Source organism: Sciurus vulgaris (genome assembly GCF_902686455.1).
Source record: "Sciurus vulgaris genome assembly, chromosome: 12".
NCBI lineage: Eukaryota > Metazoa > Chordata > Mammalia > Rodentia > Sciuridae > Sciurus > Sciurus vulgaris.
This window is the reverse complement of record NC_136473.1, coordinates 60,044,979-60,067,712: the sequence shown is the minus strand read 5'-3', so window position 1 is coordinate 60,067,712 and position 22,734 is coordinate 60,044,979. Positions and strand designations below refer to the sequence as shown.

Here is a 22,734-nt window from a genome sequence, read left to right as displayed (position 1 = left end):
TGATTCCCCCCGCCCCAAAATACAAATAGGTAAAAACTAAATGGACATATAGAGTAAAAATAATTTCTAATTTAAAAGACATGTAGTAAGTAAAAATGATGGAGTCTCAACAATATCTGCTTACAAAGTTAGAGTAAACACAACTTGTAGGAGAGTCCATTTCAGTTCCAGTTTTACCATTTAATAGGAGTACTTAGGCAGGTCACTTTTCCAAGGATGACTTGAAAATTTATAATACTATCTTGATATCTTGAGTCTCATCTACAAAGACTTTTTTTTTTTTTATTGTAAACAAATGGGATACATGTTGTTTCTCTGTTTGTACATGGCACAAAGGCATACCATTTGTGTAATCATAAATTTACATAGAGTAATGTTGTTTGATTCATTCTGTTATTTTTTCCCTTCCCCCCACCCCTCCCTCCCCTCTTTACCCTCTATACAGTCCTTCCTTCCTCCATACTTGCCCCCCTCCCTAACCCTAACTCTAACCCTAACACTAACCCTTCCCTCCCCCCCATTATGTGTCATCCTCCACTTATTAGCGATATCATTCGTCCTTTGGCTTTTTGAGATTGGCTTATCTCACGTAGCATGATATTCTCCAATTTCATCCATTTGCCTGCAAATGCCATAATTTTATCATTCTTTATGGCTGAGTAATATTCCATTGTATATATATACCACAGTTTCTTTATCCACTCATCAATTGAAGGGCATCTAGGTTGGTTCCACAGTCTGGCTATTGTGAATTAAGCAGCTATGAACATTGATGTGGCTGTGTCTCTGTAGTATGCTGATTTTAAGTCCTTTGGGTATAGGCCCCAATTAGAATGGCGATTATCAAGAATATGAGCAACAACAGGTGTTGGCGAGGATGTGGGGAGAAAGGTACACTCTTACAAAGACCTTTTATATCTTTTTATACCAACTAGAAATTGAGAAAAGTACAATATGAGAAATAGAATGATACTGTCCCTCCCATGTCACTGGGTCATTAGCAGTCACTCAGATCATTCCCAATAACTTAAGTTAGACACCCTGAAAGACACTATACCTCAAGCTTCTGAGGCTTCTCAGTGCTGAATGTCCTTGGAAGGATCCACCTCCTTAACTGTCCAAAAGGAAGTCTCAGCTTTCTTATACATGTGCCAAATATCATGGTATTCCATAGAAAAGAGGACGAAGCAGAGTTCATCCTCCACGCTGGGGTTAGGTACATTTGGCTCCTGGAAGATCCTCCTGGTGGTCTTGCTGGCCTGGACTCTGGTCCCGCATTGGGCTGGCGACATGTTCTCCTTGTGGGTCAGGCTGAGCCCCTTCAACAGTGAGAGCTGCAGCTGCAGCTGCTCTTGTGTGCGATGGTGACTACTGGAGCAGCCGGGGATCCCCGAAGAGAGTTGGAGAGAACTCAGCAGCTGGGACCCAGAGCATGCCTTTGCTCTCTCTCAGTCTCTCTCTCTCCCCCGCCACCCCTTCCCTCCTACCTCCCCCTCCCTCTCCTGTCTCTCTCCTGATTCCACAGGTTCATTTTCAGTTGACTTTCTCCTTGTGGTTCCGATTGGTTCCAACTGGATAATTTTTATATTTTTTTCAATTCACTGATTAGTCTCTCTGTCCACCTCAATCTGCCATTGAGCCTATCCATGATTTTTTTTTTCATTTCTATTACTGTATTTTTTAATCCAAAAAAATCCATTTGGTTCTTATTTATGTCTTCTATTTTTTGTTTGCCTTTCTATTTATGTATAACTTCTTTACCCATTCATCTCCCCTGGAGCCTTCCCTGGAAAACTCCCATGGGGACATTAAGGATCCTTCATTAGAGTGTGACAAACGTGGGACTCTAGTCCCCCTTTTCCCCCCTTTTCCCTGTGATATTTTACTGGAGTAGAATAAATATTATTTAAAAGTTTCTGTCTTGATGGACTGCCCCTTTCCTGCTCCTTTAGCTCAAAAAAAAAGCATTTTCATCACTTTTTTCTTTTTTTGTGTGCACACATTGGCATTTCCAAGTTGCCAGTGTCTTCAGTTCCAAATCTGGGATGTATGTTGCAAAAGAAAATCCAAGGAGGGCATTTACCACAGTATTTCTTAACCAATGTGCTTTCTTTGCTCCACTTTTCAATGTCTTCTTATGTTTGCTTTGTACACACTGTCTGGAGTTTTTAGTTATACTTGGTTGGAAGAATAGTGAAAAGCACATCAACTCTACTTTTCCTGGAAACCAGTACCTGGGTTTTATTAAAGCCTTCTGTAATATATTCTCTAATACCAGGCAGTTCTATCTTTTATGTGAGTAAAGTTTTGGAGAATGTATTTAGTTTTCTTTTGCAAATGAAAAATGGAAATTTGTGGTTAGCTCCTCACATTTTGTGCACTGTAATTATGCAACTATGCACAGTATCAATTTATGTCTTAATTTTCTCTTGTCAGATTTTGCATTATAACTTCAATATTTTCATACTTTCCATGTTTGTAATTATTTTTAAATGCACCCTCTCTAGTCTGCTTTCTGTGTTAAAATATGCAAATCAAAATTGAATAGGAAAAAAGAAAGCTTTAAACAATACTGAATAGTGCAAGTTTATAACTACCTGAATTTCGATAGTCATTATCTTGTTAATACTAAGATTGCATTTTTTTTTGTGATGTTTTATTTTCCACAATGTACTGCTTGTCTTTAGCATGGTCTCTTCTTCCCTGTGCCAAATCCTTAGAAGGAAGCCAGCAAAGAAATTCTTCTACATCTATGAATAGTTAGTTCTCTTTTATGTAAAGCTCCATAATTTGAGGAGGTCTTTAAACTGATAAGAACAGATACAAGACCCAGAAGCGATTAAAGCTTTCTTTAAGATAAATAACACAAGACTTTGGAAGGGGCAGTGCAAATGAAAGGACCACGAAGCTTAAATTTTACTAGCTTAATAGTATATAAAGTTTTTATCTACAAAAAAAATGGGAAGGTATGAAAAAACTCATTTATGGGCTTTTTTTTTTTTTTTGGTATATCATGAGCAAGATAAGCCTTAAAAATCAGCTACCCTTCAAAAATCACAAAGTACAGAAGGCCCCCTCTTTTCCACACACAGGGAAGATTTATTTTAAGAAGACTTTTCTCTTTTACTCTGCTCTTTTTCTCTCTAGTTGTGTCTATTATTTCTAATATTGCTGGCAGTGACTTGCCTTTGTAGTCATGAACAGACCAGCAGAAAAGGGCAGAGAAAAGAAAACGACTCATCTTCTTTATTTTAGGATGTAGGTGGTTGGAAAATTTGAGGAAGATTCTCTAAATAGTCCCTAATCCTGTTAACTTTTTTCCTATAATTGAGAGAAAAGTAAGCTGAAAAAATTTATTTAGACTTGATATATTTAATAAATTGAGAACATATAATTCCTTTTAGATAACACTGTTTGATATTACAAAATTATTAAAATTCAATGATAAAAAAATCATTATTTCTCTCCCTATTTTGTTCTTACTTGAACATATCCAGCACCCAAAACATTATTAACTTAATGCAATCCCTAATGCTTACTAATATTTTTCATTTAAAATGAGGTCAATGCAGGGCATTTTAATTATAGAAATATGAAAAACACTATGCTAGCTTCTTCTAAATTAATTTTATTTATTTGAAATGAGACATTAGTCTGTGAAAATTTCTTTCAGGTCATTTTTGTACCGCAATCTTTTTTGGGCTGATGAGATATTTCAAGGCTGTTTGCTCTACATAAAAGGACTCTGTGAAGATGCAATTAATCTCAAAAATAATAATGAACACAAAGATAATCCATCTGCTATATGTCTTATCAAGGTAGGTATACTATGATCAGCTAATATTGGTATGTAGAAACTGGAGAGAATAAGTAGAAGGGTTTTGCGTGTCTGTATGTGCATATGTGTGTGTTTTCTGGTACTGAGGATTGAACCTGGAAGAACTCAACCACTGAGTTACATCCCCAGCCCTTTTTGTTTTTCATTTTGAGACAGGGTCTCAGTAAATTGCAGAGACTGTCCTCTAATTTGTGATCTTCCTGTTCCTCCTGTCTCAGTTTTCTCAGTCATTGGGGTTACAGGAGTGAACCACAACTTCCAGATACACAGAGGATTTTGAATGAAAGGAAAACAGACTTCTAAATCCATAAGTAAACCATTCCTATGGCTGACTACTGTTCTAAAATAAGTATATGATTGCCATAGATGTGAATTTAAACAGTTAATAGAATTCCTTAGAATGCCTTTCTTGTTCAAGTCTATGAGATGCCTTATTTACAAATGTCTCTAAATACAAATATATTTAGGGACAATACATAATTAATGTATTATGTATTTTATCTAATACATAATTGGTAGTTATCAGCTATTCTTCCCTCAGTATTTAACATGTTAAGAACTTATAAATTGCAACTCAGAGAATTTAAATTTATGAATTCTCCTATTTCAATATTCTATAAAGAATTAACTTCTTAATGGAATGATTTAATTAAATTTATATAGGATAGCTTTTTGAAGAGTTAAAACACATAGAACTATAAATCTCAGGTGTTTAGTGTACAGTTGAGTAGGGTTCCAGCAGATTTTACTATACCAACCCACTGTATGAAGAAGATGCTGAAAGGTAAAATTGTTCTAGGGGCTTGGACAAATTATGATTTTGACAATCACATCGAAATTTCCTGGGTTAACTATACATGGTAATAAAATCAATCAACATCTTAATTTTAGAATTATGTGTAGTGATTGATTTTCGTTAGTGAATGAATAAATAAAAATTTAATTAATAGAGGATAAATTTATCACTACATATGAAATATATTTGGAATAGTTATATTCAGAATATTAATATTTCAAAAAGATTAAATGTAACTGAAGTAGGAGACATACTACTGTATTTTGATACACAGTTTTCAGAGCTGTACTTTTGATAGAGTTTTCATATAGTAGGAAATAGGTTTTGCAGCTGATGACTGAAGTTTGATTGTTTTATGAATAACTGAGACAGAATTTATCAATTAATGATGGATGGCAGTCAAAGGAGATTTTAGAAAATCTCTTAATTTTTTGCCTAACATGCTAATGAATGGTAATGGTAACAGTGACAAAGAAGGAATGTTAAGATTTCTTCCTGGAGATTTCAAGCCATATCTGCTTTCCCCCAGAACAACAAGAGGAAGAAAATAAACTTTGCCAGATGATATGCAAGTGTTTGTTGATTTTCTGTTACATGCAAAGAGCTGTACAAAGGAGATGAATACAAAATAAAAAACAAAGAATTGGTGTTTTTAATCTGTTTATAGTTTATTAGAAGAGATAATTCTTTGCTTATAAAAATGCTAATCAGTATTGCTAATCAGCTGGAAAGATGCAAGTCAATGTTTCCTGGCAAATAATACTTATTAAAAATAGTCATAGAAATCAGAAAAAGCAGAGATTAGCCTTATTTGGAGCTATAGTTAGAATGTGCTTCACATGATGAGTTAGACCATGCTGACTACTAAAAGTCAGAGAAGAAGGGATAAAACAGTAAAATAAGGATTTCAAATGTGGATAAGCTATTCAGTTTGGTTCATGAATGTCAAGCCAAGAATAACAGAATAGGGGGAAAATAGGATCCATACCTTCCCCAAGGGCAAAGGCATTTTTAGAGGGAGTTTTTAGGTAAATGGTTTTTAAGATTGGGAGTTTCTGAGACTGTCCGTGGAAAAGCCAGTCTCAGATGGAGGGGGAGAGCAAAGGTACAGAGACTGAACTCAGGAATCAAAAGATGACCAGTTGTGCATTAGAACTGGGAGGTTATTCATTTCTGAGAGATGCAGACACCAATCGTTATTGACAATAAGAAGCTAAGAATAATGAAGCAAGGTTATAAATGTGAGGGATGGGATTCTTCTAAAGTCTATGTCATGAATGGTACTCATGAGTATATGGTATACTCTACCAGAATGAAAGCACACCTGTAAATGAGGTGGAATTTCTAGAACTAGAAGTGAAAGAACATATGTGGAACAAAAACAAAAAATTAGTATGGAAATCAGTATGGGGATTCCTCAAAAGACTAGAAATGGAACCACCATATGACCCAGTTATACCATTCCACAGTATTTATCCTAAAGAACTAAAGTCAGCATTCTATAGCAGTACATGTATACCCATGTTTATAAAAGCACAATTCAATAGCCAAATTTTGGAACCAGCCTAGATGTCTATCAATGAATGAATATCTATATGTGTGTGTGTGTGTTGTGTATTCATATATAAAACTGTACAAACTTATACATATATATATAAACATTATATATATTTCAAATGGAGTTTTATTGAGCCATAAAGAAGAATGAAATTATATCATTTGTAGGACAATCAGTGGAGCTTGAGCACATTATATTAAGCAAAATAAGCCACAGAAAATCAAGGGTCATATGAGGAAACTAGAGAGAAAGAAAAGGAAGGAGGACTTTTCATGAAAATAGAAGGACAACTAGTTTGGTAGAGGAAGGGGTTCAGGTGGAGGCAGGAGAAAGGAGGGAAAGGGGAAGTACTGGGGAATTGAATTGACCATATTATAGTGTTATACTGTGTGCATATATGAATATGTAACAGTGAATCCCACTGTTATATGTAATTATAATGCATCAATAAAATACATAAATACATAATCATGGTACTAAAAAGTGTTAATTAAAATGTGCTATTGTAAAAAAAAAGAACATGTGAATTATTTTGTCCAAACCTTCACCTTCAAATGATGAAACTGATAGATCATCCTTATCCAAGTTCACAGAACGAGGTAGAGTTAAGACTTTGAATTGTTTCATATTCAAGAGTGATGTTTGTTTTATTGGGAAATATTTTGGGTGCTTAATAAAGATGTAAATATTTGTGTTCTACCACTTTTAGGGGAGAGAACAGTGACTGGTAATCTATACTTTTAGCAAGTTTCTGAGGTTATCTTATGCCAGGTAAATTTTGAGAAATTTTCTGAAAGAACAACTATTGAAAGTTTCTCAGCATGATATTTTTAGGAAAATTACCATGATACTGGTTTGTAGAAAAAAAATTGAAAGTGGAGAGATACTGAGGTTAAATAATTAATTAGTACACTATGAAAATAATAGGCAAAAGCAATAAGGACTTCAATTAGGGTATTGGCAGTGAGACCAGAAAAGAAGGGAGCTTTGTGAGAAATATTTTACTAGAATAATTAGGAACTGATAATTGGGCATGGAACCAAGAGAGGAAGTACTCAAAAAGTAAACCCACAATGTTAAGACTAGAACAGTACTTTTAAAGCTATTTGTTGGTTTGGGGAACATTCCTTATTTTGTATTATATCTAGGGAAAACAATGCCTGAAAATATGTCAAGAAGATTAACATAGCGTAGGAAAAATAAAACACGGAAAGAGGTAAAAATGATGGCATACACATTAATGGACGAAACTTTGTTTCTGCATTACTATCCAAAATTCACAGCATGGTTGATGGGTTTTTCTTTTGCTGGTAACATGGCTCCCCAGATACCAAGTCATGCAGCCAGCCCACTGGTTCATACCTAGAAGCAGCAGGGGAGTGGTGAAGTGGTGGAGTGGCAACCCAGGTGGGCTGAAGCATGGGCAGCAAGCTTGAGTTGCCCGATGGAGCCTGCCATGGCAATGGGGGCCTGAGGCACGGTGGACCAATGCTACAGTGATCTGGGATAAGCTGACCTGTCACCCCTTAGTGGCCCAGCCTGCTCACAATGAGGATGCCCACTGCAAAAGTACTCTCCAGGAAGCTCTGCAGCTCCAGACACCCCACTGAGCATGCACAATTGGATTACTTCAACCTCCTACTTTCCGAAGGGTGGAGAAAATGGAAATAAGGGCTAGCCAATAGTGTTATTACTTTTCCAAACCTCAATTAGCATAAGTTACAATGGCATTAGTACTTTTCCAAATCCTAATTAGCCTCAGTTTGGGCCAATAGCAGTTACCCAAGGGCTATATAAACCCCTAGCCTAGCACACTTGGATGAAGAAAACCTGCTGTTGGGTCCCCTCTTGTGCTGCAAGAGTTCTGTTCCTATTCTTTAATAAATTCTCATTTTAGACTCATTCATCCTAGTTTGTAGGTTTCATTCTTTGAATTCAAAAGACAAGAATTCAGTAAGAAATTCTGAAATTCTGAAAGAAGAAGAAATTGATGGTGAGCTGCTGGGGTCTGCTGCAACACTACAGTTCATAGCTAGACCCCACCTACCAGCAGAATTGGAGAAACTTTGGCCTCAATAGCCAATAAAGCAGAGAACCAAGGTTCATCTCCAAACTCTGGTTTCACTAGCTTCTGAACAAATTCTGAATACAATTTATTATCCTTATTGCTATTTTGCAAGGTGAGCACTCTACCAACTGAGCTATCTCCCCAGCCCTAACTTTAGCCATTTTATCCTGCATTTCATGTTCGTGTTTTTAAGTTTTACAAATAATTGGGACTTCAAAAGTAAAGTAATTCCTGGAACTGGTGGGTTCTCTAGGTTCACAAATATTTCAAAAATACCTTAACTTTTTAATTTTAATTTGTTTAATTTTAAACCTATAATTTAAAATAACAATGTATATTCTATATCTTTTTATCAAGATTCAATTAGATTTAACTATGGGCATTTAAATTTGAAAAAGATATAAGACCTATAGTACATAAAGCATATAAAGAAGAAATCATAAAATATGTTCTTATTTATGATGTGAAAAGATAACCAAGTATCTCATCTCTCTCATTTGTTTGTAAATGAGTTTACACTTTCCAACACTCAGTATTTACTATCCTTTAATTAGCTGGATACTTCTCGAACATATTCTATAGATGAATTTTGTGAAGAACAGTTACAGCAAACTACTCGGGCACTGAAACAACTTGAGGATGTTAGAGATAAAGTGATTTCAGAGGTGAAAAGTACAATCTTAAAGGTAATTGTTTAATTATATTCTCTCAGTTGCTATGTACTGACTGAAGGAATTGCTCCAAATTGCAACCCTGGAGAGTGTTGGAAGTGGGCAATGGAGATAAAAGGAGGTTGATTAACCAACTGGAACTGCCTATTTATAAGAACTTTTCCAGGTGCTATATAACATGCAAACAGATATGTATGTAATGTTTTTTAATACATGTATGTGTGTATATATAAATATGAATACACATGTATATACTTATATATACAACTTAAATAAGCTTAAAATCTAAGTTGAGTTGGCATACTGCATATAAAGGGAAATGTGATTACTTAGAAAGTTCATAGTGTCCATAAGATAAAGAAAAAAACATTGCTCAGGAAAGATAAGGAAAAACATAGCTATATGAAACAAAACCTTACTAAGGATTTTATAAAGAAGATTCAATAATATAATGATCAATGTTCTCAGAACATTCTCATTATTTATACTCTTACTTATCCTATACACTGTTACAAAAGGCCCAAAGGGCCTTGTAGAAGTATGTAGATACTTATTGTATGTGCTTCCTTGTTTGATTTCCAAAATTTGTCATCTACTTGTAAGAGAGGATTCAAAGCACATAAATTCTTCTCTTTTTGATGGATGTTTACATACAGTGCAAGCATAAAGTAAAAATTTAATGGAAGTTTTTGATAAATTTTAACTCTAATATATTGTTCAGGCTAGTGGAATACTATAAACTAGACACATGTTGTATTAACATAGGAAATCATCACAGTTCTCAATTGTTTATTAAATTGTAGGTTGCAGAAAAGAAAGAAATTAGAGAATATTTTGAATCAAAGTCATTTGAAGATGGCACAACACATTTCAAGCTGCCTACATATCGGCATTTATTAGAAACAGCTTTCAGGTTTCTGATGTTGATTGACTACATACTTCAGGAACTCATTCGTCAACTTATGAACATTGCAGTCACACTACTTTTGGAATTATTTAATGATTCTGCTACAATGCCACTTTCAAACGGAAAAAAGAATGAAGATCTCATTGGGTAAAGCACACTCTTAAAATAAGTTATAATCTTGTAATATATTCCTATTTGTGGAGGAAATATCCAGTAATTTAAGCTAGAATTTGAAAATTCTTCTTGTAGCAGAGCACTTATTTTTTAAATTATATAAGCTTTTAATTTGGTTAGACTTTAATATTGTTCATAAAATTTAAGAAAATTTGCCAATTTTCACCCCCAATTTCTTCCCAAATCAGGTTGCCATATGAAGTGCAAGATGACCCATGAAATGTGAATTTCAGATAGACAATAATTTTTGTATGCAAATATGTTTCAAGTATTAACAATACTAAAAATTACATATTGTCTATCTGAAATTTGAATTTTACTAGGTGCTTCATATTTTTATTTGCTAAGTCTGGCAATCCTATGTTCAAAGCTAGTTCCTAATGATATGTGAGAATAATTTTGGAAAGAAAGGGCCACAGATTCAATTGAAATTTGAGTCAGTATCTTAAATATTTGTCCCAAATAAGACACTATTTGAAAAATAATTCTGACCTTTTATTTAAATACTACCATTAAAAACAAAGCATTCAGAAGTTATACTCTATTTATGTATGATGTATCAAAATGCATTCTATTGTCATGTATAACTAATTAGAACAAATAAAAATATATAAAAAATTTAAAAAAGCATTTTTTAAATTTTCTGCAAGTGGATCTATCCACTATAACTTGTGAAACAAGGAATAGTAGTTGAAATGATTGAACACTTACACCCAAACTATCAAAATTTAGCATTATTATTTTAGTCAAATCAGTTTCATTATCATAACTACAGAGCTGAAAAACATATCAATTCATAAAAATTTGGAGAATATTAAAGATAATCTATTCTGTTTCTCTATTACTGAATCCACAGAGCTTACTTCATGAGTTTTGTTAGCATCTTAACTGGCTTAAACCAAGACTTTAACCTATGTAAGAACATAACCTTTTAGTGATAATTTTATTTCCTCTAAATCTGTGTGTTAGAAAAGTCTTTATATTCTAAACATAGCTTTTTAAAATGAAATATTAGTATAGATAATTCATCTTACTTTATAAATTTGAGAAACAAAATCACCCCTAATTCCATCACTTAAATACAATGTCTTATCTTTTTTGTGTGAAGTTTTCTAGACTTCTCTATATTTTTCCACTACAGTAATAATCCTAGTATAGCTCTATTTTTAAGCACACCATGTCTTATATGTATTTTATGGTATGGGAGGAATACATAGGTTGTTGTTGAAGTGATTCCACTTTTTGTGGATCAGATCACCTGGGTTCTAATCTCTGTTCTGTGTCTTGACTAGTTTTATGACTTAGGTTGGCTATTAACCTAACAGAAGGTAAATAAATTCTTTCAACTTTAATTTCCTCATATAAAAATGAAGATAACAGATGCCATAATATTGTGGAAAATAAACACAAATCTGTGTCCATTGACTTCTTTAACAATATTGATTTGCATTTCTATAATGAGTAATATTGAACATCTTTTCATGTGCTTATCGGTCATTCGTTTTTTTATCTTCTTTGGGGAAATGTCTATTCAAATTTTTTGTCCATTTTTTAATTGTGCTTTTTATATTGAGTTCTAAGAATTCTTTATATAATTTTGGATTCTTGTGGGTTGTCTTTTCACTTTCTTGATAGTATTCTTTGGAACTCAAAAGTTTTAAATTTTTATAAATTTTATTTATTTATTTTTGATTGTGCTTTATGTGTATCCCAGAAGTCATTCCCAAAGTGACGGTCTTGAAGATTTATACTTGTTTTCTTTTTCTAAAATTTTACAACTTTAACTCTTGCTTTTAAATATCTATTTTGAGTTAGTTTTTGTCATTAGTGTGATAAGGGTCTAAACTCATTCTTTTGCTTATGAATATCTAATTGTCCCAGCACTGTTTGTTGAAAAGAAAAAATACTATTTCTTCATTGAATTGTCTTGGCATCCTACTTGACAGTCAGATGACCATAAATGTATGGGTTTATTTCTGGACTCAATTTTGTTCCATTGGTTTACATATCTATATTTATGCTGGTGTCACATTACCTTGACTACAATAACTTTGTCATAAGTTTTGAAATTGAAAAATGTGAATCTTTCAACATTGTTCTTATTAATATTGTTTTGGCTATTCTGGTTCACTTGCATTTCCATATGAATTTCAGAATCAGCTTACCAGTTTCTGCCAAAAAAAGCAACTGAGATTTTGATAGAAATTGCATTAAATTTGTAGATTGATATTGGGAGTATTTTTATGCCAAGAATATGTATATAAGTCTTCCAACCCATGAACACAGAATGTCTTTCTATTTCCTTAGGACATCTTTAATTTCTTTAATAATGTTTTATAGTTTTCAGTGTTTTAGTCATTCCTTCTTTTGTACATTTATCACAAAAATTTTGTTCTTTTTTCATGCTATTATGAATGGAATTATTGTTTCATTTTTTGGATGTTCATTGCTCATTGATTGAACTACAATTGATATATATACATTGGTCTTGTACCCTGCAATCTTGTGGAACTTATTTATTAGCTCTAATACCTTGTTGGTGTTTTCTTATTTCCTGGGATTTTCTATTTACAGGATCATGTCATCTGCAAAAAGAGATAATTTTACTTCTCCTTCCCAATAGATGCCTTTTATTCCTTTTTGTTGCCTTATTGCCATAGCTAGTAAGTACTTCAATACAATGTTGATTAGGAGTAGTGAATTGAACATCCTGTCTTGTTCCTACTTTCTGGGGGGAATATAATTCTTTCATCATTAAGCGTTATGCCACCTGTGAGTTTTTCAAATATACTTCTTATCAGTTGAGGAAGTTCACATCTAGCTTTAGTTTGTTGAATGTTTTTATCATGAGGTATTGTTGGATCTTGTCAGAAACTTTTTTTAATATCAATTGAGATAACTGTGTGTTTTTTATTGTACTAATAAGGCAAATTATTTTACATACATACATTTTCATAGGTTGAATCAATGTTGTATTCTCGAGATAGATCTCACTTTATTATAGTGTGTAATACTTTGTATATGCTGCTGGATTTGGTTTGCTAGTATTTTGTTGAGGCTTTCTCCTTCTATATGCCTAAAGAACATTGGTCTTCAGTTTTCTCATGGTGCCTTTGCTTTTGGCTTCAGGGTAGTACTGTGCTTGAAGAATAAATTGGGAGGAGGTACTTACTTTTCTCTCTTTGGAAAAACGTGTGAAGAATTGGTGTTATTCTTTCTGAAACTTTTGGTAGAATCTCCCTATTATGGTTTGATGTGTCCCCCAAAGTTCGTGTGTTGGAAACCTTATTCCTGATGCAACCATGTTAAGAGGTAGGACTTTTAAGAGGTGACTAGGTCATGAAGGTTTCATCTTTATGAATAGATTAATGTCAGTATTTATAGAGTGGGTTCCTGACAAAAGGAACCTTCCCTTCTCTCTCCCTGTCTCCGTCTCTCTCATGTTAAGTTGCCTTCCATCATGGGATGACATAGTCAGAAAGCCCCGCTAGTTGCGGGCCCCTTGATATTGAGCTTCTTAGGCTCCAGAACGTTAAGAAATAAATCTCTGTTCTTTATAAGGTACCCAGTCTCAAAGTATTTTGTTATAGTAGCACAAAAGCATAGGCCTGGGCTTTTCTTTGTGGAAAGTGTGCTAGTCAGCTTTTTGTCACTGTGACAAATACCTAAGAAAATGAACTTAGATGAGGACAGATTTGTGTTGGCTCATGGTTTCAGAGTTTTCAATCCATATGCAGTTGGCTCCATTGCTTTGGGACTGATGTAAGGCAGGGCATCATGATGGAAGGGCACAGAGGAAAGTTGTCAGCTAGGAAACTGACAGTGGGGATGAAGAATATTCTTCCAGGCCATGCCCTCAGTGACCTACTTCCTTTACGTAGGTCCCGGCTCCCAGTAGTACATTCAGATATGAATGGTGAATGCACTGATGAGGTCAGAGTCCTCGTGATTCTAATCACTTCCAAAAGAGCCCCACTTCTAAACACTACTGCACTAAAGACCAAGCCCTCAATACATGAAGATTTGGGGGACATTTTAGATCCAAACCATAACAGGAGGTATTACAATTATCTGTTAAATTGCTTTACTTGCTATAGATCTATGCAGATTTTCTATTTCTTCTTGAGACATTTTGGTATTTTGTGTCTTTCTAGAATTTTGTCCATTTAATTTAAATTATCTAAACTATTGGCACATAGCCATTTATACAATTTACTCACGATCTTTCAGATTTCTATAAGGTCAGTAGTAATACCTTCTTTTTTATTCCAGATTTTAGTAATTTGGGGCTTCACCTCTCTTTTTCCAGCCTATCAGTTTGTCAATTTTCTCCATCTTTTTAAGCAACCAACTTTTGGTTTTACTGATTTTTCATCTTTTTTCCATTTCACTTATTTCCCTTCTAGTCTTTATTAATTATTTCTTTTTACTTTGGTTTGTTTATTTTCTCTTTTTTAGAAGTAGGAGTTTAGATTATTTAGTTGACATCTTTTCTTCTTTTTTAATATAATTTTTATGGCGATCAGTTCCTCTCAACATGACTTTCATGAGTTTGGTATGTTTTATTTTCATTTTCATTAACTTAATTCATTTAATTTTATACTGATTTTCCTTGTGATTTCTTATGACCTTTTTGAAGCAAAATTTTTGTAAATTGTTCAAGGTTCTTCCTCCAGAGAATTGCCTTGGCAACTTGTTGAAAATTAATTAATTAAATATTTTTGGAGACCATTTCTAAACTCTCTTTTCTGTTATAGTGATCTGTGAATCTATTCTTTCCCCCATACCTCAGAGTCTTTATAACATCTTAAAATCAGTTCTCCAACTTTGTTCAAATTTTTTTTTAAAGTTTGACTATCCTCATTCATTTGCTTTTCAATATAAATCTTAGAATTAAATTGAAGATTTCTTTTTTAGAAAATGGCCTATTACTAATGAGAGAGTGCACTGAATCAACAGATCAATCTGAGATTTGACATCTTCACAATATTTAGTCTTCAAAGCCCAGAACATGATGTACTAGTCCCTTTATTTAAATCTTTTCTAATTTCATCAGCTTCTATAAGATGCACAGTGTACAAATATTGCACATTTTTCTTGATTAATAACTATATATTTCATACTTTGGTGCTCTTATACTCTATTTTTAATTCAACGTCTTAATAGTCATTGTGAACATAAACACGACTAACTTGTTTATTAACTTTGTATTTGTGACATTACTAAACTCACTCATTGTTATAGTTTTTTAAAATTTATTTTTATTATAAACAAATGGGATACATGTTGTTTCTGTTTGTACATGGAGTAACAGCATACCATTTGCGTAATCATACATTTATATAGGGTAATGATGTTTGATTCATTCCATTTTTTCCTTCCCCCACCCCTCCCACCCCTCTTTTCCCTCTATACAGTCCCTCCTTCCTCCATTCTTGCCCCCCTCCCACCCCCCATTATGTGTCATCATCTGCTTATCAGTGAGATCATTCGTCTTTTGGATTTTTGAGATTGGCTTATCTCACTTAGCATGATATTCTCCAATTTCATCCATTTGCCTGCCAGTGCCATAATTTTATTATTCTTTATAGCTGAGAAATATTCCATTGTATATATATACCACAGTTTCTATATCCATTCATCAATTGAAGGACATCTAGGTTGGTTCCATAGTCTGGCTATTGTGAATTGAGCAGCTATGAACATTGATGTGGCTGTATCTCTGTAGTATGCTGATTTTAAGTCCTTTGGGTATAGGCCAAGGAGTGGAATAGCTGGGTCAAATGGTGGGTCCATTCCAAGTTTTCTAAGGAATCTCCACACTGTTTTCTAGAGTGGCTGCACTAATTTGCAGTCCCACCAGCCATGTATGAGTGTACCTTTTTCCCCACATCCTCTTCAACACCTATTGTTGCTTGTATTCTTGATAATTGCCATTCTAATTGGGGGGAGATGGAATCTTAGTGTAGTTTTGATTTGGATTTCTCTTATTACTAAAGATGGTGAACATTTTTTCATGTTTGTTGATTGCTTGTAGATCTTCTTCTGTGAAGCGTGTGTTCATATCCTTAGCCCATTTGTTGATTGGGTTATTTATATTCTTGGTATACAGTTTTTTGAGTTCTTTATATATTCTGGAAATTAGTGCTCTATCTGAAGTATGAGTGGCAAAGATATTCTCCCATTCTGTAGGCTCTCTCTTCACATTGCTGATAGTTTCCTTTGCTGAAAGCTTTTTAGTTTGAATCTATCCCAGTTGTTGATTCTTGCTTTTATTTCTTGTGCTATGGGAGTCCTGTTGAGGAAGTCTGATCCTAAGCCAACAAGTTGAAGATTTGGACCTACTTTTTCTTCTAGGAGATGCAGGGTCTCTGGTCTGATTTCAAGATCCTTGATCCATTATGAGTTGATTTTGGTGCAGGGTGAGAGATAGGCGTTTAGTTTCATTCTGTTGTGTTTGGATTTCCGGTTTTCCCAGCACCATTTGTTGAAGAGGCTATCTTTTTTCCATTACATATTTTTGGCACCTTTGTCTAGTATGAGAAAATTGTATTTATTTGGATTTGTGTCCATGTCCTGTATTCTGTACCATTGATCTACCTGTCTATTTTGGTGACAATACCATGCTGTTTTTGTTACTATTGCTTTGTAGTATAGTTGAAATTCTGGTATTGCTATACCCCCTGTTTCATTCTTCCTGCTAAGGATTGCTTTAGCTATTCTGGGTTTCTTATTCTTCCAGATGAACTTCATGATTGCTTGCTCTATTTCTGTAAGGTATGTCATTGGGATTTTAATTGGAATTGCATTGAATCTGTATAGCACTTTTGGTAGTATGGCCATTTTGACAATATTAATTCTGCCTATCCAAGAACATGGGAGATCTTTCCATCTTCTAAGGTCTTCCTCAATTTCTTTCTTCAATGTTTTGTAGTTTTCATTGTAGAAATCTTTAACCTCTTTGGTTAGATTGATTCCCAAGTATTTTATTTTTTTTGATGCTATTGCAAATGGAGTTGTTTTCCTCATTTCCCTTTCAGAAGTTCCGTCGCTTGTGTATAAAAATGCTTTAGATTTATTCGTGTTGATTTTATAGTCTGCTGTTTTGCTGAATTCATTGATGAGGTCTAGAAGTTTTCTGGAGGAGTTTTTTGGATCCTCTAAATAGAGAATCATGTCATCAGCAAATAGTGACAGCTTAAGTTCCTCTTTTCCTATTCGTATCCCTTTAATTTCTTGGGTCTGCCTAATTGCTCTGGCTAGAGTTTTGAAGACAATGTTGAATAGAAGTGGTGAAAGAGGACATCCCTTCTTCCTGTTTTTAAAGGGAATGGTTTCAGTTTTTCTCCATTAAGAATGATGTTGGCAATGGGCTTAGCATAAATAGCCTTTACAATGTTCAGGTATGTTCCTACTATCCCTATTTTTTCTAGTGTTTTGAGCATGAAGGGGTGTTGTATTTTGTCAAACGCTTTTTCTGCGTCAATTGAAATAACCATTTGATTCTTATCCTTAAGTCCATTGACATGGTGGATCACATTTATTGATTTTGGGATGTTAAAACATCCTTGCATTCCAGGGATGAACCCCACTTGATCGAGGTGCACAATTTTCTTAATATGTTTTTGGATGTGGTTTGCCAATATTTTGTTAAGGATCTTTGCATCTATATTCATCAAGGATATTGGTCTAAAATTTTCTTTCCTTGATGTGTCTTTTCCTGGTTTGGGTATGAGGGTGATATTAGCTTCATAGAATGAGTTTGGTAGGGTACCCTCCTTTTCTATTTCCTGGAATACTTTGAGAAGTATTGAAATGAGTTCTTCTTTGAAGGTCTTGTAGAACTCAGCTGAGAATCGTCTGGTCCTGGGCTTTTCTTGGATGGTAGATTTTTAATGGCTTCTTCTATTTCATTGCTTGATATTGATCTGGTTAAACTGTGTATGTCCTCCTGGTTCAGATTGGAAGGAGCATATGACTCTAGAAATTTGTCAATGTCTTCGGTAGTTTCTGTTTTGTTGGAATACAGATTTTCAAAGTAGCTTCTCATTATGTTCTGTATCTCAGTGGTGTCTGTCGTGATATTTCCTTTTTCATCACAAATTTTAGTAATTTGAGTTTTCTCTCTCCTTCTTTGTTAGTGTGGCTAAGGGTTTGTCTATTTTGTTTACTTTCTCAAAGAACCAACTTTTTTGTTTTGTCAATTTTTTGAATTGTTTCTTTTGTTTCAATTTCATTGATTTCAGCTCTGATTTTAATTATTTCCTGTCTTCTACTACTTTTGCTGTTATTCTGTTCTTCTTTTTCTAGGGCTTTGAGCTGTAATGTTAGGTCATTTAGTTGTTGACTTTTCATTCTTTTCTGGAATGTGCTCCATGCAATGAATTTTCCTCTTAGTACCGCTTTCATAGTGTCCCAGAGATTTTGATATGTTGTATCGTCGTTCTCATTGACCTCTAAGAATTTTTTTTATCTTCTCCATGATGTTTTCTGCTATCCATGTTTCATTCAATAGCATATCATTTAGTCTCCAGGTGTTGGAGTAATTTCTGTTTTTTATTTTGTCATTGATTTCTACTCTCAGTCCATTATGATCTGATAGAACACAAGGCAGTATCTCTATTTTTTTGCATTTCCTAAGGGCTGCTTTGTGGCATAACATACGGTCTATTTTTGAAAAGGTTCCATGTGCTGCTGAGAAGAAAGTGAATCTGCTGGTTGATGGATGGAATATTCTATATATGTCTATTAAGTCTAGGTTATTGATTGTGTTTTTGAGTTCTGTGGTTTCTTTATTTGGTTTTTGTTTGGAAGATCTATCTAGTGGTGACAGTGGTGCGTTAAAGTCACCCAGAATTATTGTGTTGTGGTCTGTGTGATTTCTGAAATTGAGAAGGATTTGTTTGATGTACAGGGATGCACCATTGTTTGGGGCATAAATATTTACTATCATTATGTCTTCCTGATTTATAGTTCCCTTAAGCAGTATGAAATGTCCTTCTTTATCCCTTCTGACTAACTTTGGCTTGAAGTCCACTTTATCTGATATAAGGATGGAAACCCCCACTTTTACTGAGTCCATGTGCATGGTAGGTTTTTTCCCATCCTTTCACCTTTAGTCTGTGGATGTCTTTTTCTATGAGATGAGTCTCTTGCAGGCAGCATATTGTTGGGTCTTTCTTTTTAATCCATTCTGTCAGTCTGTGTCTTTTGATTGATGAGTTTAGGCCATTAACGTTCAGGGTTATTGTTGAGATATGATTTGTATTCCCAGTCATTTGGCTTAGTTTTGGTTTTTAAGTTGACTTGGTTTCTCCTTTGAGTGGTTTTTCTCTAAGGTAGTTCCTCCCTTTGATGACCTCCATTGTTGTTTTTCATTTCCTCCTCATGGAATATTTTGTTGAGAACATTCTGTAGTGCAGGCTTTCTATTTGTAAATTCTTTTAACTTTTCTTTATTATGGAAGGATTTTATTTCTTCTTCAAATCTGAAGGTTAGTTTTGCTGGGTATAGGATTCTTGGTTGGCCACCATGTTCTTTCAGAGCTTGAAATATGTTGTTCCAGGGCCTTCTAGCTTTTAGAGTCTGGGTTGAGAAGTTGGCTGCTATCGGTATTGGTCTCCCCCTATATGTAATCTGATGCTTTTCTCTCGCAGCCTTCAAAATCTATCTTTATTTTGAATGATGGGCATTTTCATTATAATGTACCATGGTGTGGATCTGTTGTGATTTTGTGCATTTGGTGTTCTGTAAGCCTCTTGTATTTGATTTTCTATTTCATTCTTCAGGTTTGGGAAATTTTCTGATATTATTTCATTGAATAGGTTGTTCATTCCTTTAGTTTGTATCTCTGTGGCTTCCTCAATCCCAATAATTCTTAAATTTGGTCTTTTCATGATGTCCCATAGTTCTTGGAGATTCTGTTCATGATTTCTTACCATCTTCTCTGTTTGGGCAACTTTATTTTCAAGATTAAATATTTTGTCTTCATTGTCTGAGGTTCTGTCTTCCAAGTGGTCTAGTCTTTTGGTGATGCTGTCCATTGAGTTTTTTATTTGGTTTATTGTTTCCTTCATTTCAAGGATTTCTGTTTGTGTTTTTTTGAGAATCTCTATCTCTTTTTTGAAATGATCTTTTGCTTCCTGCAGGTGCTCTTTCATCTTACTGGTATTATCATTCATTGCCTGCATTTGTTCTCTAATCTCATCCTTTGCTTCGCAAATCATCTTAATCATGTATAATCTGAAGTCCTTTTCTGACATTTCTTCTAACATACTGTCATTGGATTCTATTAATATAGAATCTAGATTTGTTTGGATCATTTTCTTCCCTTGTTTTTTCATGTTGTTCATGCATCTTCCCCTCTAGCAGTGCAGATCTGGGGTATTGCAGATTTCCCCCTATAGGCTTATAGTGGCCCTATAGGTTTCCAGAACCCTTTCTTTAAGGGGAGATCAATATTCAGACAATTCAGCCCAATTCAGACACTATGCAATCCTAGACCAAATAGTCCCTATGAGGACAATAACAAAATTGTCATAATAAACAGAATGAGTTAAAATATTATCTTCAGTTAAATACACAGATTTGCAAAAAGTTCTTTAGTTTCTAATGGAGGACAAAGAGGATGCAGAGGGATGTAGAATGTGGCTGTTAATGGGATAAGAAAAGAATATACAGAAGTTCTAGATAATAGCAAAGATGAGAGTGTAATCAAAAGAAATTGGATATTAGCATGCAAAAAAGGGAGAAAGAGTCTCTGAGGGGACAGGTAAACAAAAGGAAAAGAGAGGAAGAAAAGTAAAGAAATAAAAACTTAAATTTTTCAATAAGGAGAAAAAAGAAAATCTATGGTATAACAGTCATATAGTAATGAAACCTCCCGATGTTCAGTAGCCTGATGCATGAGAGGTACCTGACAATGAGCTTCAAGCCTCTAGCAGGCATCTCAGGATGGGATTTGCCCCACCTAAAGATCAGAGCTCCGGCTTCCAGGATTATCCAAGATGGCCTCTCTCGCTTCAAAATGTGTTGGCAAATGGGGAGCTGCAGCTCAGGGTGTGGACGTGGTCAGCTGGAGGTCCTGGAGGCGGGATGTGGTTGGTCAGGCAGGGGTCCTGGAGGTCGGGTGTGTTTGGTGTGGTTGCGGGATCCTGGAGGCCGGGTGCAATCAGTCGGTCTGGGGTCCCGGTGATAGGGCGCAGTCAGTTGGTCTGGGGGTCCTGGCGGCAGGGAGCAGTCAGTCGATGTGAAGGCCCCAGGGGTAGGGAGTGATTGGTCGGGCTGAGGGATCCTGGAGACAGGGCTCAGTCAGTCCGGCCTGGCTGTCGTCTCAAAATGGTGGCAGCCACATGTAATCAAACCTGCAAGTACTGTAGCAGTGAATTTCCAGGCAACAGCAGGCAGCTGGTGCTGCACTGGCTGTCGGCGATCAGTGTGCTGACTGCTTTTGGATGATCGGGAAGTGAACCTCGTGCGTTGGGTGATGGATAGGTGTAAGGCAGGCGATGGACAGGCGAGAGGCAGGCAAATGGCGTATGATAGATGCCTGATAATGAGCAATCTGCATTCAAAAAGGCATCGATATGCTGGCAGACTGCAGGTCATCACAGCAGACAAATCGGGTAAACAGCAGGGGATTGATAAGCAGCAAAAACTGCCTCGCCGAGAAACAGATATCCTCTGCTTGAACCCAGAGTTACGGAGCGACAAGGAACACAGCCTCCCTCCAGTCCACCGTCTTGGATCTCCCCTATAGTTTTTCTTTGGTAGACAATTTAGGACTGTTTAGACCAAGTGTCAGCAAATAGAGCTCATATGTCAAATCCTGTGGCAGCCTATTTTCATAAAGAATTTTTTTTGGACTAAGGCCACACCTTCTAGTTTACATACTGTCCATGATTGCTTTTGTACAAGGAAGGCACAATTGAGTAGTTAAGACCAACCTATAGCCCACGAAAAGTAAAATATTTCCTGACTCCTTACAGAAAAGATTTGCTGACTTGACTGCTTTAGGGTAACACTAAAATATAATGATGGATATAACAGAAACAACATAATAGAAGGGAAATGTTGAATAGGTAAAAAGTATTTAATTAATCTAAAAGCAGGTAGCCTTTCAAGCTAATACCAGTTATCATTATTACTTTCATTGCTTACATGATACTGCTAAAATTTTAGGGCATTTAACTGTTTACTTTCCTCTTGACTTTCACAGTATTATGTCACATGTATTTTAAATACTTTTTAGCTCATATATTTTAACTAAGTACTAAATTAAAAGTATTGTTTTAAATGGTCAATATTCACTTATAGCTACCCACATAATTATAATTTCTTGTGTTCTTTTTATTTACTTGTTTTTGTTTCTGTATGGGACCATTTTCCTTCCTGAACAATTCCTTTCAGAATATTTTTTTAGTATAGGCCTACTGGAAAGGAGTTCCCTCCATTTTTGATTGTCTAAAAACATTTCTATGTGATTCATGAAGGTTATTTTTACTGGGTATGGAAATGTCAGAATCTGTTTTTAGGCGGTGGGGTGGAATACCAGGGATTGAACTCAGGGGCACTCAACCACTGAGCCACATCCCCAGCCCTATGTTATGCTTTATTTAGAGACAGGATCTCACGATTTACTTGTGCCTCACTTTTGCTAAGGCTGGCTTTGAACTTATGATCTTCATGCCTCAGCTTCCTGAGCTGCTGGGAATTACAGGGCA

At 35.0% G+C, this 22,734-nt stretch overlaps 1 protein-coding gene across 1 annotated transcript in view; it reads left to right on the top strand.

Annotated features, from left to right (window-relative positions):
• DNAH14 (dynein axonemal heavy chain 14) overlaps positions 1–22,734 on the top strand; it is a gene marked incomplete at its 3' end in the record, with an annotated part of 400,436 nt that overhangs the window by 56,354 nt on the left and 321,348 nt on the right. The window contains exons 8-10 of the mRNA XM_079107288.1: positions 3,674–3,818; positions 8,815–8,946; positions 9,735–9,985. Of these exons, the coding sequence (XP_078963414.1) occupies positions 3,674–3,818; positions 8,815–8,946; positions 9,735–9,985 (528 nt within the window). The remainder of the gene's footprint in view (positions 1–3,673; positions 3,819–8,814; positions 8,947–9,734; positions 9,986–22,734) is intronic.